Consider the following 19,430-nt stretch of genomic DNA (forward strand, 5'->3'; position numbering starts at 1 on the left):
CCAAGACACCATAGCCAGAAAGGTATGATAAAGTCAACTTGGGTTGAAGGAGGTTCATACCTCACTAGCTCTCACATAAGATGTTCTTCTCACTGGCTTTGGTGATCGAGTGTTTGCCGCCATCATTTTGGAACAGCAGGGACACAACCCTTCGTCCAACTAATATCCATTTTTAAGCCCACGTTTGACTATACAATGGAGGAAACAAACCGGTAAATAGCAGATGAAGCTCACTCAATATAACAGGTTAGCAGCTGTTTCCTTTCCTTGTTTACAGTGTTTGGAAGGAGTGAGCCCTCATCACTGCCTTTCCCTGAAGGTTGAGTGAATCTGTCACTCCTCATCAGTCATTCCTTTGCTTGCACGGTTGAATCCCCCAAGTCTATGAAACTGGAGAGAACTATAAGGAACCAGGATCAAAATTTTCCTGTCCAAATGCACTTGAGACCATCATAAGGAACTTATTTCTCTCTGGCTGTTACAACACAATCCAGCGATTTCCTGGATTTGCAGAGGGATATAACCTGGTCTTCTGCAGGTACAGGCTGTTGTCTTCATCTCCAATGTGCTTATCCTTCCACAGAAAGCCCAGCAACTGTGGTCATTGATATCCTTTTAGATCACCTTGCATAGCAGTTTATCAAGGTCAAGACCACTAAAGTACTCCCTCACAGATCCTGGACCTGTGCTATTGACCCTCCATCTGGTGCAAGGCCTTTGCTCACTGGTCTACCTGCTGTTAGCGAAGGAGACTGGAGGAGTATATTGAGGAGGCTCTGTGGAAGGGCTATATATATTCTTAATTTACTTCACTAGTTTCAGACCGTTTTCTAAGCCAATCCCCACTGAAAGGAGACTCATGAATATGGGTCCTGAAGAGAATGGTTCTTGAACAAGGAAATGAACCTCGTTTCATCATTCAAGATACCAGGCTCCTCTTCATTAGAGCATTTAAGATCATGTAAAGGACTAATCAGGTAAAATACCAACTTCAAAAAATACCTGATTCATGTGAGGGCTAAGGTCCAGAGAAGAAATGCTGGATGCCTGTTAAGGTAATGGTAATGTAGAATGGTCCCTAGTCTTTGCATCCTTTGGTCTCTTTCATCTGTGTCATCTTCTCTGATTGTTTTTATGCTTGCTGAGCAAAGTAGGCCTTCTAAGTTGTGTAGCCTTTGTGTAAGATATATCTGGTTTATTGTGCTTTTGTTAATAAATCAGGAGTGTATCTACTCTGTGTTGTGGTCTGACAGACAGGCACAATAAACTGCAATAATAAGCAGCAACAATCTACATAATTGTGATCTACTGATTATTTTGTTTATTTTCACAATATGATTGCGGTTGTGGCAGAGACCAAGCAGAAAGGTCTGTCAACTTGTTTTGTTAAAATTTTAAATGCAAGCATCTTAGCAATTCACACACCTTTATTATATGAGCCTGAATTTCTGTACCACTTTTGAGACAGAAAAAGCAATGAAATGGGAATAAAGTCAACATCAAACGTTGATGGGTCATGCTTTCTTTTCCACTCCTTTAAGTTTTAGATGTTATTTTATAGTAATAAGTAATCTAGGACAAAATTATGGTGAGGTGGTTCAATTAAATTGGACTAAAATACATAAAAGATTCTAGGTACATAACTGAAAAAAGCAAAACATCTCATATGGGATAGTTATTTGGAATAATAAAGTGCCAAGCGCCAAGTAACATTAAATGTAATGTCACATATTTAATCAGGAAATCTCAGTTTTAAGTACCAGGTTATTAAAATGGGATAATAGGTGGCACAAATATATTTCCAAACCTTTAAGAAACCTGCTTATCTAGTGCTTCTTCTGAAATCAAGGAATTCATGCCCTTCTATGGAGATTACATAAGCTGTGAGTGAGCAATTGAACACCTTTATCCGCAATGGGTGCACCTAAAGTGGCTGAATTCATTGTCTGACTGTCTGGTTACATTTGGATATAAATCCATCCATAAGATTGTTAAACAGTATGTACTTGTCTATTACCTAGAAATGGAAGTGAATCTGGCCTGTAAAAAAGTAATGATTCTTTCAATGGCTTTTCTGGGCATTTAGTATTAACTTAGAGATGTTAACAATTTACTTTCCTGCTTCACAACAGTGAAATTTAGTTTTTCCAAATACTTATCAAATTTTACTTTGTCCTCTTTTAGCTTAAGAACCACTAACTATTTTTGCATTTGAGCCTCTAAGCACATATTGCATATGGCTTGGCAAATGCACAAAAGAAACAAGTGAAAACAGATCACTCAAATCAATACAAATCACCAGCCAAAAAGATGTTGAAATGGAAATAAAATGCCTTTATTTTATATTGATTCATTTTTTATATAAAAAGTACTTACATTTAATACATTTTGTCCAAAATACGAGCAGCCGAACAACATATAAATCAAATACAAAATTATAAAATCTTTTGTACTGTATCTTATTAACGTCCCTCTCTTAAAGTAACAGACAAAAGGATTTCATTCATAACTCTCTAAACTCTCCACAAGCCAGTAAAGTCAGATTAAACCCCTTATTACATCCCGTCTGACAAATTCCAGCCATCAGTAACCTACTTCTACTTTCACTGATGCTGAGCACTAGTTTAGAGTGAGTTTTAGTTTGCTTCTTGTTTAGCAAGACTTCAAACAAGATGAATTACTGCAAGTGTCCTTCAAATACCAGATACAACTTTTGATAGATTATAAGGTTCACGAGATGGACTGCAGTTTGTTACCACTGGGCTGAAAGTACCTTGTGAAAAGACCACTGTCAAAGACTGGTAAGGATGTATTCTTGCAAACTGTCCACTAAATATTGGGTTCCTCCAACATGTCATGTGGTTGAGCTGGATGAACAGACTGTATTTCATATTTGCAGCATTATTTTCATTGACAGAAAGCAAAACACCTAAATGAAAAGTGATGAATATGACTGGGCAGTTTGTTATTATAAGCACACTTATACAACTGAGGACAAGAATAGATGAATTAGGTCTAAATGCAGTGTATATCAGTAGCCCTCTGTAGAGACAAAAATGCATAAAGGGAAAAAAAAGAAAAACACTTCATCTAGAACAAGAGATGAATTTTAAGCATCATTAAAGTGTAAATGAGTTGAATATTGAAAGGAAATAAGAAAAATGTGATGGGCTAATACAAAATAAATGGCATGATTGGGGAAAAACAACACAAAAGGTTTGTGCCACATAGTTGCTGAGCCAACACTATAAAGCAAAATACATAGTTTGAGAAGGAAAAATCTCTTTTGCTACTGTGATTTTCTTGTTATGGATCAGCAATTTGCAAATCAGCAGCTTTATATATAGTGCAGTTTATGTATGTATATCCTGAATAAAAAAAACAAACAACAAACAGCAAATGAATACCAACAGAAAAAAAAAAATGGAAAGGACAAGTATGGAGTCCAAAGTTTATAGCACAGACATGGAGAGGTAACGCTGATGTCAAACATAGAAGCAACCCTAATTGAGTTAGCAGAACCTGATAGGAAATAGAAAACTCTTTTTCTCCATGTGTTTTATACATTTTGTACATACGTAAAAAAAAGAGTAGAAAGTGTAAAGTCAGGCTATGCGGCGGTTTCTCGAATCGTCCCCTCAAGTTTCTTTGGGAGTAGCTCTCTCCTTTCATCAATGCTGATGACTGGTTTCCGACAGTTCTGACCATCAATGTATATCTTGGCATACATTGGGTTGGAGTAGTTCATAGGCTGCAAAGAGATATGTTAAGAAGCAGTTAATACCAATAACACACATACTTATTAACTGTTCACACAGTGAATGAAAAGAATTCCAGCTTTCATTACTCTTATTAGTTAAAGGTGAAGAAATATGGAAAACCAGGCAAGCACAAGCAACATGCAATGCACAAACAGTGATGACCACGGAACCCAAGTCACGCATGCAATGAGTACAGTCACGAAGAGGGACAGAGGTCTTCACCTGTCCAGGTATAACTTCTTTAGGGACAGAGTGTATGTTCAGAGTACGAGGGTCACTGGATTTTACACACCACCCCTGTAACACACATTCTCTGCCTTAAAAACGGTCCAAACAGGCCTATATTTAGACCTTCATTCCATGTACAGCATGTAAATTTAGAGTATGCAGAATAAAAGCTAAACAGAACAGCAGTGCAAGTTTTGTTAATGCTGTCATAGCAGTACTATAAGTCTCCACAGCAGCTCCTACAGCTGGCAAAATGATGTTGCAATCAAGATAACACATTATTAGAAGATTACCTATACAGGGCACATGCATAAGCACTCAATAACATATAAAGCGATATACCTGGCTACTTATATGCCAGTAATCGCAAGATATTTTATTAAATAAATTTATATTAATATTAGCATTAATATAAGGGGCCTTAAATTACAGTGACAGATACTTTCATTTACAGCACTGTTAAAAAACACTTCCCAAGTAGCAGTTAAGAGCATCACAAAGCAGTTGTATAGAAGATTTTCAAAGCCTTTAAACTTGAGTGGAAATTTTCATACACATTTTCCTGTATCTATGAATATGCAAAGGTTTTGGCACTGTGAAAAGTTGACATCTTCTACAAAGACAACATTTCTGGCCATTTTAATGCATAATTACTGCACATCTGTTGAATGTAACACTGAAAATAAACACAAACTGTGGCCTATGCAAACATTATGGCACATTTTATATTTTATGTTCTTTCTAACTAATATGTACAACATCTAAATAAAAATTGTGCAATAAAATTGACAAAAATGGCACATTTAACTCTCTTCCCTTTAGAGGACTTGCAGAAAATCAACAAAACATCAAATTTGACCAAAGGTGTTAGATTTTGCACTCCTGTGCAAAAACTATACTCGAGTATAATTATAAGTTTCTACTTGCTTTTAAATGTAATTATCAAAAGTACTCTTACTATGATAGACATTGTTACACTGATTTGATAAAAGAAAGTTCTATTAAAGAAGCCTGTGTGACTACAGACATTAAAAACAAAGCACACAGATCCCATTTTGTGTATTTTAACTCAAGATGAACTCTTGTTCTTAATTAGGCCTCTTTTTTCCATTACTTGGGAAAGATGCTTTAACCTCATCACAAAGGGAACACACATATGTCACTTTAGCTTTAATGTTAGATTTGCTTCATAAAACCATATGTATTTTTTGTAATCTAGTGATTATTGGCACAAGCTGCTGGTAATCTTGAATTGTTCCATTATAAACCTGTTACTCAGTGCTTATGCACTTGAAATATCTATGTAGACAGCCTTCAAATAAAGTGGGACCCAATCTTTGTTAGAAAAAAACTCAGGTTGCATCAGTAATATTTAAAATGCAACTGATGTCATCTATGTTAGTGTCACCCTGGACGAAAATATGCAAAAAACCTAAGCAGTGTAGTGTCACACTGTATTCCTGATTTAATGAGCCCTTTTCTCCTGAGCTATAGAAGGTGAGCATCACACACTGTTACTTAAAGACAGAGTTTATCTTTTCAGCAGCCATAATGATGCTTGTAACTGCTTCACAAACCTTATGTGGATCCAGTGTGAAATTTGGTTTGAGGAGGCTTCCAGCATCTGCATGGTTGTCATGGTCCACCTCGTACATGTTGTAGGATGGGTTGCCTATCTCCACATTAATGCCTCCGTTGGTCATGGGTTGCCGTTGTACTCGCTTCCCCCTAGGACAGGCCATGAAGGCATTTTTAAGATGTATTACAGAGAAAACAGCTTTTATCATTTCTCCTGGAAAATATATTGTGCTGTATGCTATTATATATCTAAGTATTTCACTCAAACTACACTGACACTGAGGGCCTGGCCACACAATCATCTTCCATAGTAATTTTCAATAACAGTGTTTATGGATATTCTGAACAACCAGGTTAACTTCTGCATACTGCAATTATACTTCAAATGTGTTTATTTCAAATGTTTTACATAAAACTACATCCAAATGTTACTGCAGTTCAACTGCGGGATAATTGGTATAATCCAGAGTTCTGCTGGTTTCACTCCACACAGTTTGAAAACTCCAACTCTTTGCTGTTAAACACACATCATTTTAGTAATCATGCAAAAATGATTTCCTTAAGCTTAAGCTTGTGACTTTTTCAAATGATTGCTGAACAAAGTTAGAGCAAGAATCTTAGCAAGTGTGGTAAATATTTATGATAACCTGAATTTACCTCAGAATGCATCTATGAAGTTTTTAAATGTGGTTCTCTACATGTTTTAGCCCCTAAAGCGGTCATAAAGGTTAGTTTGTCCACCTTCTCAGCTACTCTGTATTACCTCTGTCGTCTTCTGCAGATGAAGACTCCAGCCACCACTGTTGTTATCAAAATAACCAGCAGGACTAGTGGCACAATGATGGCTATGCTCCCTGTGGTGAAGAAGAATGAAAAAGGCGGAATAAAGCCCCAGTCATCACTGTCCTCATAGGGGTCCTTAAGCTGCATATAAAATCATAATCATTCTAAAATTCGCTTCAAAGTAATGAAAGAGATTGTAAGAGAACACAGTCGCCTTTATTTATTTATTTATTTATTAACATTGCATATCTAATAGTTAAATAAAAGTAAGCAAATTTCACTGAATGTTTCATTATTCATCAATTTCATCTTAAAGAGTATCTACTGGGCTCATGTTGGGTCCATACTAATACCTCCTTTTTAATAGCATCAATAAATTGAGTAATAGCAATAAAAATAGGAAACAATGGTAATAATAAGGATTGTGTACATGAGAATCGCCACATTAAAAGTGTAGGTAATTTGGCTTGAATATTATCAACAGGTAATCTGTAAACGTAAATTGGAACTTTACAAGCTCTGTAGTATCTTAGCCAAGTAATAAGTATGAACAAACACATGTTTTAGGAACAGGCCTTCCATCATGACAGACCTTGCAGTCCCCAATGCTGCACTTCCACAGTGAAAGAGTATTCCACGACTGGGTAGATTGTTTTATGGACAACCTGTGCTGAATTCTTCCCTTTTATTGGCTCGCAAACAACACTTGCACGAATTAGGGTGTGAGTCCTATAATGCATATTAGGTAAACTGGTACATTCCAAATGATGGCAAACAATGGACTAGAGGGCGGGAGCTTGTTTTTATAGCTGAAGCTGAGTCATCAACTGCACTCAAATTAAGGTTCTTTTGGATGTCAAACAGTTTCATAAATTGAATGCAGAGTAGTTTGTGTGCCATTTTGCTAATGTCTAAGTAATACTGATTAATAAAGGCCAATGACATTTTACACAAACAACAGTTAATAAATTCATAAGCACTCTATTATTCAAAAGTTTGGATTCAGCGTGTTCAGTAATATAAAACCCATGCATGAAATAACTGTTCAAACAATTGGTTGGAATATACATATATTCAATGATAATTGAATAGAATACAATTGAATAGAAAAAACTTTACTGTCCAAGGCTGGACATTTCTCATTGAGGATGAAGCATATAGTAAAACTGATATCTTCAACGCCTCTTATAAAAGCAGTGACCAAATATCACCGAGCAAACAGTAGTTAACAGTAATTTCAGGACAATTACTTTAAACAGATATGTACAGTTTATAGTTTAAAAACATATTATGATTTTTTTACCACATCAGTACTTTCTGTACTTTGCATTGTGAATAAACAATTGGTTTACATTTTGGTGTCTAGTTTTTAACATTGCAATCTACATTGTATCAAGTTATTACTGTAAGTTATTATACATTTTTTTAAATTATTCATATGACAAGTGGTTCCAAACTTTTGAACAGCAGTGTGTATAACTACTGCAGTAAAGTACATGTACCCTTACAGAAGTAGTAAAAAAAGCCCAAGTTTTACTGGATTTTCAAGCCGCTTTTAGCCCCCTGGGTATTACGGTAAATCTCTTACATCATAAATCATATTTGTCCATGTTCTGATGCCTTTGCTACACGCTCCCTGAAAGCAAGCATATGAGGAGCAGCGGGCCCATATTGTAATCAGAGTCGTGCGTGTGCAGTAATGAAGGCGAACTGTAGGCTTCTCGCTCACCTCCAGCAGTGTTGTCTGAGCGGCTGCTCTTCGGGGCGGGCCTCTCGCACTGCGTCCCTGACCAATTGGCTGAGCACCTGATTAAAAACATCCACAGAGGGGCCATCAGATGATGGTTATGAATTCTAATCTGTTCGGCTGGCATGTGGTGAATTATAGCAAACACATAGTGCAGCCCAGAGACAGTTTCTACAAGCGGAGGATATAAATCCACACTGTGAAGAGTAAATCAGCACACTTATATCACGCTGAGCAATGAAACAGACGGCAAAAGGATGTGTCACCTCGTTTGGAAATGAAAAACGTTGAATGGGTGGTATGTATGTGACTAATCAGATGATTGATGACTGAAGTTTGTACATCTGAGGATGACAACAGCATGTGTTCACTATTAAATAACAGAAATGTAAAAGTCAAGATATTATATTCCACCAGATTGCACAATAGAGGTGAGAAATATGGCAAAAATATGATATCACAAAACTTGGATACACTGTCATGATGCATGATACATATCATGATATTTTGGTTTTTTTGAGCTTGGATGGAGATAATGCATAATGCATGATCTATAACTGACTGACTGCAACCCCCCCACCCACCCCCCCACCCACCCCCCCACCCCCCCCCAAAAAAATAGTCCCGTCTCCCTTAGTTAGTGCTACATCAGTCAATCTTTTAGTTCAGGCTACCTGAGAGCTACCTGATTGGCTGAGAGCTGCATTATCACAATTTGGCAAGCAGTCAATTGAAAAATGCCTCAAAAAATTTTTTTCACATACTACATATACTATCCAACTTCAGACAAGATACAAAACCTGTTTTTAATGAAGCATGCAGTCATTAATGCTGTCCACCATACACTCAGAAAAGCTGATCATGGTGTAATTTATCGTGACAATGATATCATATTGCCCACCCCTATTGCAAAGTGAGAAGTTACGTAGCGTTGTTTTGACCAGTCTAGACCAACAGTATTCTAAAATACTTAGTCAAATACTTATTACAAATCATACATACAATGTTAAAATGTGAATGCACAAGCAAGGAAAATAAAAAAAAACATGGAGAAGAAATTTGTTCCGTTGGTATAATAACTGGTAAAGTACCAATGTACGGCATAATTTAAGTAAATGCAGAACAAACTGCAGAGGTGCATGATTATGTTGGTTATGTACTCCGGCATGGTATGGGCATGGTCAGTGGGGCAGAAACAGATAGACTGCCCTGTGCACAAGTGGATGAGTGTTGTAGGGCCACTGGACGGTGCTGGGCGATGGAGCAGGGTGGAGATGAGGCCATTGGGTGGGTTTGGTGGGGTGGGTTGGGTAGGTACAGATGTGGGACCTACTTGCAGCGGGGTTTGTTAAGGGAGGTTATTGTGCATATCCCTTCATTCTGACAGTAGTAATCACAGGGGTTGGCCAGCTCATCACAGCGCTGGTTCTTGAACCCAGCTGTGCAGCTGCAAGAAATTGCAGTGGGGTCAAGAAAAATAACAAAAGTGCGAGTCAGCCGTCAAAACGCACTGGCCTCATTAAGCTAGGTATGAGCATTAAGTACAATTTTCACTCCAGGGTAGAATCTGATGCTGTCCGCTTGCCTTCATTCTTGATGGCTGGGTCAGTTACATCACATTTCTCAAACAGTGCTTCAGAAGTTTGAAAGCCCTGGCATTTAACAGTACCTCAATCAGGCTAAATTACACTGTAATGGTCATGAGCAAACAGTGACTAATACTACCACAGGAGTCATATGAAATACTCTGAATAAGGTTAAGGCCAATAAACCTCCACAACAGAACTGCAGTCAGATGAAACACAATTTAAACACATTTACATTTACAGCATTTAGCAGATGCTCTTATCCAGAGTGACTTACAAGAAGTGCTTTGTCTATCTAGAGAAATTATCTTTGCTAGTTACCAATAGGTTACACAAAAAGACAGTCTTGAGCTCAGATACTGCTAGATACAAAAGTCACTGTAGATACCCAGAAAAAAGGAACAGAGTTGAGCACAGAACTCTGTGCCATGCAGTGCCATGCACATTGCCTCTAAACTGCTGTGCATGCGAGAAAACCACACACTACTATAGTGCTGTGCAATAGTCAAAGACCATCCTTTCATTTGTGCAGTTTTTGGCCAAGCCTCTAATGTCTATGTATTGTTTAAAAACTAATACAATTTGTAAGAAATAAAAATTAATTTTATTTATTTATTTATTTATAATTGACTCTTCCCTTCCTTATTCAATTGGCTTATTTTATGTATAAATACATGGCCTTTATGCATTTATGAATTTATTCTTTTTTCAGCATTTGGATAAAGGCAATGCATGCATACTTAAGAGAAATTTACACAAAAGCCTTAACAATAATGATATATAACCCTAAATATAATATCAGTTCTGTATTTAGATTGTTCATAATTGACTTTTGTTGCAGCTTCCATTCTTTTCAGAAGACTTTCAGTTTTGCATTTTCTGCTTCGTACAATCCAAATAATACCAAACACTTTCAGTGATGCTGAGTTCTAGACTCTGGGGTGGTCAGTCTATTATTCTGAGAACAGCAGCGGTTTCTATGATTGATTTGAAAATGTTCTGCTTGGTAACTTCATTTGGAGTGGTCCTTTGTAGATGAGTAATGAACTCTTAACAGATTATCAGTAACATATTAACAACATATCAGTGAAGTAGCAGTAGTGAAGCATCTGAATATACTGAAGTAAATGTCTTGTAGCTGTACTGTTGATACATTACTTACATTAAGTAGATGTATTATTAATATGTTTCTTCCATTAACCCTAAGCTTACTCAAAACCTCACCCTAACCCTGGCCCTAATTCTTACTTTAACCTTAACCCAGAACCTAATCCTAACCCTCATATGTTTTTGACAAGTTGAGTGCTTGTTTCATCTACAAAGGACCACTCAAAATAAACTGTCACCTTCTTTTTTGTCTACTTCATGTTCTCAGTTAAAAATGTCTTCAAGGATACATCCTTATAACAATTTAACACCCAACCAAGTTGTTTTTCATTTATTTCCTTTTGATGTTCGGCTTCCATATGCAAATTTAAATCAGATATCTAATCTCCTCCAAAATGGCTCCTTAAAACAAGCAACTTATATTTAACAGAAGTTAAATAAATGAATGGTGGTCTCTGACCTTTTCACAGTACTGAACATATTCAATGTAAATACCTAAATAACCAAAACACATTGTATTATTTCATCCAGCCCAGCTAATAACAATTAAAAGACCTGGAAAAAAATGCTTACATTTTATTGCAATGTGGAAAAAATCATGTGTTAAGTAAAAGCAGTTGTATAAAAGGAAATCATCATTTTAAAGTTTAAATAAAGACACTGAAGACTTCGTAATAGGTTAGAGTTTCTGAGTTTCTCCCCATTTACTGTCTGTATGAATGTGTGTATGACAATAACACTGGTTTGCACTGAATGAGATGTTCATAATCTTTTTCATAAGATTGGAAATTTCCTTATATTGACTGCATTTAAGGTCAACCATTATGACTTCTCCACACAGAAAGATAAATCAATGTATACATTTTCTGCGTCTGGGAGCCAGTGAATAAAGCACATTATCAGATGTTTTAACCTCACAGAAAACCAGATGAGATCATTTGCATAGAAATTGATTTTATCTTCTCAATTGTGTCAGGCATTGCCACAAATGTCATTTAAACTACAAAGACTATTTGGTGCAAATGACAAGACTTCTCAACATGAATATAAACACCCTGTTTCAGTTTGGTGCCTGAATGGAACTGACTGTAATTTAATTCTTGTTAACCACCAGGCTTAGGGGGACACTTTCTCTCGCTTGTCTGCTGTCATCTTCTTTGTCACCAACTGGTCACTAACATTACCTGATGTACTGGACAAGGAAGATAACTGCACATAGTATAAATAAGGCACAGTATGTGACAGCTGACATATAGATAACTTTTTAAAAAGCTAGAGATAAAGAGAAAAAAAAATTAAGGAACCAGATACAAAATGTACCACTGTGGGCCAGATTTATGTACACTTTATATCCAAAAGTATCCAGACACCCTGTTTTAATCAGTGAATGCCCTTACAATGGTAAGTGCTGGTTGGAGAGGTTTAAAGCCCTCAAGTACTGGGCTGTGGAGCAGTGGAACTGTGTTCTGTAGAGTGTTGGAGCTCCATCCAGTACCACTGGGATGAGCTGGAGTGGTGTGTGTATCCAGAGCTAATCATCCAACATCAGTACCAGTCCTCACTAATGCTATTCTACTTAAAGGTAATCAAATCCTCACAGCAATGTTTCAAAATCTAGGGTAAAGTCTTCCCAGAAAAGCAGAGGCTGAGAGGAACTCCAAATCAATACCCTTGATTTCAGTAAAATCGCTGGAGGAGAAGACATCTGCAAACTTTTGGACATATAGTGTATATAAGAAGGCACAGTGCAAAAAAAAACCCAATAATAAAAATTAATAATAATTATATGATTGCGCTCCACTAGAAATTAAGGTTCAATTTACTAATCATATACCTTTTCATGCAATCATGGAATATATAATCAGCCACCCTTCCACATTTTGCGTGTTTCCACTGCGTCGTTAGTCTCACAAATAACATGTATAATTTTTGCCCCTGAAACCTGGTACAAAAGGATTAGAACATCTGGCCTAGTGTGGACATGCAAAGCTGCTCCCTAAGACTCTTTTGAAGCAAATGCAGACATTTCAGAGACAAAATTAGCTCTAAAGCAAAGACTCTTAAACTAGGTGCCAGCATTTTGCCCCTTGCTGAGCCGCTTTGGTCCCCACTGATGAGAAGCGCATCAACGTGTTTTCTGGCATCTGTTAGGTTTCACAAATAAACGCTGAGGCTCTATGAGGCGTTTTCCGGTACGCGTCTAATTACAGGGATTTGGAGCGAGACAAAAGAAACCTATTTAGTCATTACTCACTGGCAGAAGGGCAGGTTGGTGTCTGGGTCTAGATGACAGGTGCCGCCGTTGTAGCAGTAGCCATCACACAGCTGGCAGCTGGATGCTATTCTACCGCTGGTGCAGCTGCAAGATGGAGAGGGAGGGCAGATGGAGAAATTAATTAAATGTAATACTGAATGCATGTTTATTCAACACCCAATCCAAACATTCTACAGTGCTGTACAAAAGTCAGAAAACCTTTCAGTTATTTGATTTCCCATTCAAAATGGCAATTAGGTACAAGTTAGTTAGTTTACTGTACCATGTTTTGCCTTTGTTAGTTTTCAATCTTTTCAGGAGACTTGCTTTCAGTTTTCAAAGGAAATCCATTCCACCAGCAACTTCTTTGTCTGAGTTACACACTTTCTATTTTTTCAGTAACAGTTTCTTGACAGCTACACATCTTTTCAAACTGATATTGTTGAGTTGTCTTCTCACAGTGGAAGGATGGACTGTGGATTTTTCCATATCTGAAGCAAGAGCTGAGCTTTATTTTCTCTTCTCAAATATTACAGCTGTAGGTACTGTTTACCTGATAGTTTAGTGATAGTTTTGGTGGTCTACCATGTCTTGTTAGCAGTCCTAATTTCAAATTTCTAAAGAGTTTTGTTCCAAAAACATTACAGACCATTTTCAGGAGTGTTCTTTTCTTCTGTGGTTTACACGGTTGAAAATGGGCTTCACACATACAAGAAATACCAATACTGTATGTTCATTAACAGCACCTTCATTAGGTGGTAGGATTGTAGGTCAGCGCTTGTCCTATTACAAAAGTTATCATATACAAACTTATAACTTTGGAATAAAACTCTTTATATCTTTATATAATTTTTAAACTCCAGTTTTGGAAACAACTGCCCTTCCTTATACACTGTTAGAATTAAAAGGTACTGCGCAGGTACGTTTTTTTGCTCATTACTGTACAAACAATGTAAATATACCATGAAAGGTACTACAGTAGTTTTTAAGTGCAGTTGTGTACCTTAAATAAGTTTTTCCCAGGTGAAATTTTTTGCACCTTTTCATAACCTAACATTTTGAAACAGAACAATAAAATAAAAAGGCTGAAAACTAAACAAGGTGCATAGAGACAATATAATTTCAATGGATTTTGGTATTGAGATACCAGTGACAAGTGACACCCAGTGACAAGAGGAGTATAGCCCCAGTGACAGTTTCATACAGTAGTGTATTTTATGTCTGATCTCCTCAGAAATATCTCCTGAAAAACAAATAACTATATAAATATAAATATACTGCTGTTTACACAAACACTATATAAATGATTGGTGGTCTCTGACCTTTGCACAGTTTTGTATATGGTGCATGAAGAGGAATGTGAGTGTCTTCCAAATGTCACACAAACTGAGTGTAATAGGCTCTGTTTGGTGTTCAAGTGAATGTTCTTTATAAGATGTCATGAAACTAATGCAGTGCTACAAAAGCCCTGTTTAAATTGAACAAATACGTGTTTTGAAAAAGGGACAAAGGAAACCGTTCTCCTTTATGAAACATACTTGCAGGCCACATCTCCTGTCTCTCCATCAATAATACATGGAGCTCCATGGCACCGTAGGCACTTATCAACATCACATTTGATCCCCTCATATCGAGCTGGACACACACACTCCACATGGCCAGAGCTAGAGAGCGTGCAGGCCTTGGAGTTTACACAGTAATGGTGACAGATGTCTGTCAAGGGAAAAAAACACAAAGAAATCATTCTGAGTTAATCATTCTAATTATACACATCAAACATCTAGCTCAGAGATGAAAAAGTATCACGCCTTGGGTGTTCTATAGTGAAGATACTTCAACAGTAGCCAGATAAATTGTTTTCCTGTAAATTAGAATAACAAAAACTATATAACAGAAGAAATATTTTATCAGTTGAGCTCAGAAACACCTCAATGTTGCCTCAGTGGCATTTACAAGCCTCTTTGGGCACAAACTGTCTAAATTCTTTCTGTGCTAGAAATGGTCTTTTTGCTCAAATAGTCTTCTTTATTGTTGTCTATCCTCTAGCCAGTGTCATCGACATAGAAGAAAACTGCTTATACTTTTAAAATTTACCAAGAAGTGACAGGTTTTGAATATCAAGTGAAAATAAAATGGCATCTAACAAATACCTCAGAAGATCAAACCTTTCTTTCAGTCTTTTTACAGATCTGCTTTTCTCTTTCTATGTGAATCATCTGAACCTGGGTGTTAAATGTTCAATGAGCATTTCTTTACAGACAAGAGAGCAATCTGAAAAATGAGGCAGTTTGTAATTGGTCCATTACAAAAAACGTAACCTATAGCAACTCTTGCTGAGAGCTGAAATAGGTTTGGCTATAAGTAGAACTAAAATGGTCTCTCCGACACACTCACGGTACAGGCAGCGGTCGCCCGTGTACTCTGCTAAGCATCGACACACTGGCTGGTTCCCCTGGCTGACATCACATGTCCCTCCATTCAGACAGTAATTATCACACACCCGCCGCTCACAGTTAGGGCCAGTGAACCCGACAGCACAGCGACAGGTCGGTCTCCCTAAGGCAGGAAAAGAGACTGATTACTATGAACCTAGAACTAGTAAAAAAGAGGCTTTTCTGACCTCTACTTATCATGGAAGACTCAACTGTGGGTCATCAATAATATGGAATGTATACACCTCAATTCAAAAAATATTACGACAGTAAGTAAAACTCAAATAACAAAAAGTGATTTGTAAATACACAATGAGAACAAAGTCAAGATATTTAATGTTTCATCTCATTAACGTCATTGTTTTCTGCACATATAATGAAATTTTGGAATATGCATGTCCAAAAAACTTGGGACATGGGAAATTTAAGACTAAGAATGTTGTGACACCTGTGAATTGTTCCCAAGACATCTTAAACAAGTGTTGCAAACATGCATAGATATAAACAGAGCATCCAGGAAAGGCCCTGTCCTTTATAAGCAAAGATGCTTTGAGACCTGCAAAAAAATTTGAATGATTCGACAGTTTAAGAGCAACGTTCCTCAACAAGCACTTTCAAGGATTTTAGGCATTTCACTCTCTACAGTGCATAATATCATGAAAAGATTTAGGGAATCCAGAGCGATCTCTATACATAAAGGCTAAAAACCAGGGCACTGCATTCAAAACCAGCAAGCTTCTGTTTCGTGATTGATATCACCACATGAGCTTGGAAATACTTTGACAAATCATTAACAACTACGACATGTTCTCCACGACAAAGAGGTATATAACCATCCAGCTTGTTATCAGCATAAATCTGAAAAGCTAAGATCTGACAGGTATGGGGGTAGATTAGTGCCAATGGCATGCAAAATGTTCATATCTCTAGAAGCACAATTAACACTAAATGGTATATACTTTTTGGAGTAACATCACTGCTGTTGGAAGAAAACCTCATATCTCCATTTTTGTTTTTGATTTTTTTTTACTCAATGTGAAAATGCCTGTTGCTCTTTATATTGTGTGTAAATTTCATAAGGGAGAGACATAAAGAAATGGCCCAAAATGTCTTGGTAAAAAGTCTGGTTCTATTGACTTACATTAAAGTTTTTTTTTTCCTTCTCCTGTAAAGTTATCATTTTGGAGACGCAAGGTTTTGTTGAAAATGTATATACATTTTCAGGGATGTACAAGCTTATAACATGACAACTCCAAGTTAAGACTACATAATCAGAGACTGTGGGCGCTAGACTGGCCAGCATGCATTTAGACTCGTCTCCCCTTGAACAATAAAGGCAACGAAAGCCCCTCATGACGGCAAAGCTAAAGACTTGTGTAGCAAATGAATGGCAAAAAAATCAGCATTTAACATGGGATCTATTAGTGTCTTTAGTCTTTAAATTATTATAACGTGTTTTAAAAATACAATTTAATTTAGCATGGTATTAAATGTGCTCCTGTCCCATACACTAATCCACACTGTTTTCCATACTGTCCCAACATTTCTGGACTGGGATTTTTTACACTGAAGAAATTGAATTAAGCAAAAGCATTTGGTAAAAAAAGAATTTCTAAACAATATATATTTGAACAGAACAGGAATTTAGTGTCACCTGTTCTTTGTGCCACATCATTGAACAAATGTCCCTTTAGGCAGTTTTAAAAATGAACAGTGAATGAACCTGATGTATCTCAGTATATACTGTTTGTTATCAGTTGCCACTGAAGCAATAACTATTTCAGCTCTACTTCATGTTTAATATTCACCTTCCTGCAGCCAATTTTGCACTTGCATATTTAATTTAAATATACAGCAACCCTTTAATATTAAACCTTACCAAGCAGTAAGCTATTACACAAGTCACAAAATATATTTAATATTGCTCTGTGAAAGATGTACAGATAATTACTTTCCTCTGTGCTTCACGCAGCATGTGACTGATTGCAGAAATGAAATGACACTTGACTAATTTTAATTCAGACTTGGCTGATTTTGTCATTAGCAATATTATTTCTAGAGGTGGGACAAAGACTTTTTCGTTTTAAATTAAAACCCTGTATGAAGGACTCTCAAGAAATTTTATTTTCAAAATAGGCTGCCACATAAGTCTCCATTATCAACAACAGTAACAGACACAGCATAATTTGGCAAGAATTACTTCCCACTCATATTTTATTTAAACGTTCTATTAATACCGTATTTGTGATGAGATTTTTTTGTTATTATTTGAACTTGATGGTTATTGTTTGTGCAGTCTTGTGCTGAAAGACAACATCCCTTGCAGCAATGGGAAAAAGATAAACTTGTTTGCACAGAATATAAACTGAATGCAAATGTCACTCCTGTAAACAACTGTGTGTATGCAATATTTCAAAATGTTATATAGTATTGTGGAAATACTATTCAATATATACTATATGTAATATATAATATGTATGGAGTTACTATGTAGTTGTGTAACCGCACTTAAATAGAATAGCACAACAACAGAAATTGCTCTCAACTTCTAATCATATATACCAGAGAAAGTCTCAGTTTTTTTTGCATTTCCTTGGACAAACTGCATTGCTGCTAAAGTGGCTATGATAGTAGGAAAGTTTTATTGTTATTAAGTCTGAATCAGCACAATGAACTAGATCAAAACCTTGAAAGTGAGTGACTTTGAGGCTGACTTAGCAGGAAATGTTCCCACATCTGCTGTCCCTGTTGCACCCCATGAAAACTCTTAAGGTACCAAATTGGGTTGGGTTTTGTTCAGACTGATTATTCTAGTAGAGGATGGCACGGTGTTTACTATTCCTCTATAGATGTTTATATGTTATGCATGGTGATGCAGAGAGAAAACAAATCTATCAAACAGATCACTTTTCTATACAAACAACCTCATAGTCATGAGACTGGACACATTTGAGTTATAGTCATTTTGGACGTCAGGTAAATGGCAAGAAAAAAACAATACTAAGGCAGGTAAAAACATCTTAAATGTAGGTACATTTAATATATATCATTATTAGACTGTTGTACAAATATTACAAGATTATTCAACCCATTTGTCAAAATTTCATATAGTAATAAAAGTAATTCACAAACTTATTCATCCACTACATTAACAAATATCTACTGGCCATTGATCATTTTTCCATGATAAGGTCTGCAAATAGGTCAAATATTCATAAAATATTCTTACAACAATTTCACTATATTGTCTACCCATTGCCTACCCAGTAAAAAAAAAAAGTTTATGAAGTTTGTTCAAACTAATTAAATTATTAATTCAAATTATTTCACTAGCAATTAGCCATCTTTAATCAAGTCAAACAACTGGAGTAAAACAATGTAAAACAAAACAAATAGGTTAGGCTTCTGCCCTGTTCCACCTTTTTTACAGTGTATATTAAAGACTAAAGACCAAAATATCATATTTCATAGTTCAGTGGAGCCCAAAAGAAAGGGAACAAAGGTTCTTTTGTATGGAGGCAAAACAGAATCCTAATAAGGCAGCAAAGAGGCAAGAGTTTTGCTTACCTAGCGGAGACCCTGTACATGTGCCTCCATTTAAGCAGTAGTCTGTGCAGTGGTTGACTTCACAGCGCTCTCCAGAGAAATCGGGCCAGCAATAACAGCGCCAGTCACCTTTCTCGTTGGCCACGCAGCGGCCTCCGTTCTCACAGGCAGGCCGGCACAGTTCACCTTCAGTACAACAGAGCAAAACCCACTGAAGCACAGCACCACATACCACACTTCTACACCCAGCTGTTTTCTGCCCTTTACGAGTACTTTCACAGGCTTTTCACGGGCAAGGAAAGACACATGAACTATCTTCGGTTATATAAGGTAAAGCCTGCTGGCCTAAAAGTAAGTTTAGTTCAACACTGGATTTTAAAGGAAACTCTGCAGTTCAGCAATAACATT

At 36.7% G+C, this 19,430-nt stretch overlaps 1 protein-coding gene across 2 annotated transcripts in view; it reads right to left on the bottom strand.

Moving 5' to 3' along the window:
- Nucleotides 1–2,337: 2,337 nt before the first annotated feature.
- lrp1bb (low density lipoprotein receptor-related protein 1Bb) overlaps nt 2,338–19,430 on the bottom strand; it is a 412,476-nt gene continuing 395,383 nt past the window's right edge. For both annotated transcript variants that reach the window (XM_037539357.1, XM_037539356.1), the window contains 10 exons: nt 19,044–19,208; nt 15,439–15,600; nt 14,583–14,757; nt 13,045–13,149; nt 9,431–9,544; nt 8,080–8,156; nt 6,331–6,421; nt 5,567–5,717; nt 3,984–4,058; nt 2,338–3,751 (listed from right to left, as the gene is read on the bottom strand). In XM_037539357.1, coding sequence (XP_037395254.1) covers nt 3,611–3,751; nt 3,984–4,058; nt 5,567–5,717; nt 6,331–6,421; nt 8,080–8,156; nt 9,431–9,544; nt 13,045–13,149; nt 14,583–14,757; nt 15,439–15,600; nt 19,044–19,208 — 1,256 coding nt within the window. In that variant the 3' untranslated portion in view covers nt 2,338–3,610. The remainder of the gene's footprint in view (nt 3,752–3,983; nt 4,059–5,566; nt 5,718–6,330; nt 6,422–8,079; nt 8,157–9,430; nt 9,545–13,044; nt 13,150–14,582; nt 14,758–15,438; nt 15,601–19,043; nt 19,209–19,430) is intronic.

The sequence above is a fragment of the Pygocentrus nattereri genome, chromosome 6 (genome assembly GCF_015220715.1).
Source record: "Pygocentrus nattereri isolate fPygNat1 chromosome 6, fPygNat1.pri, whole genome shotgun sequence".
In the NCBI taxonomy this organism is placed as follows: domain Eukaryota; kingdom Metazoa; phylum Chordata; class Actinopteri; order Characiformes; family Serrasalmidae; genus Pygocentrus; species Pygocentrus nattereri.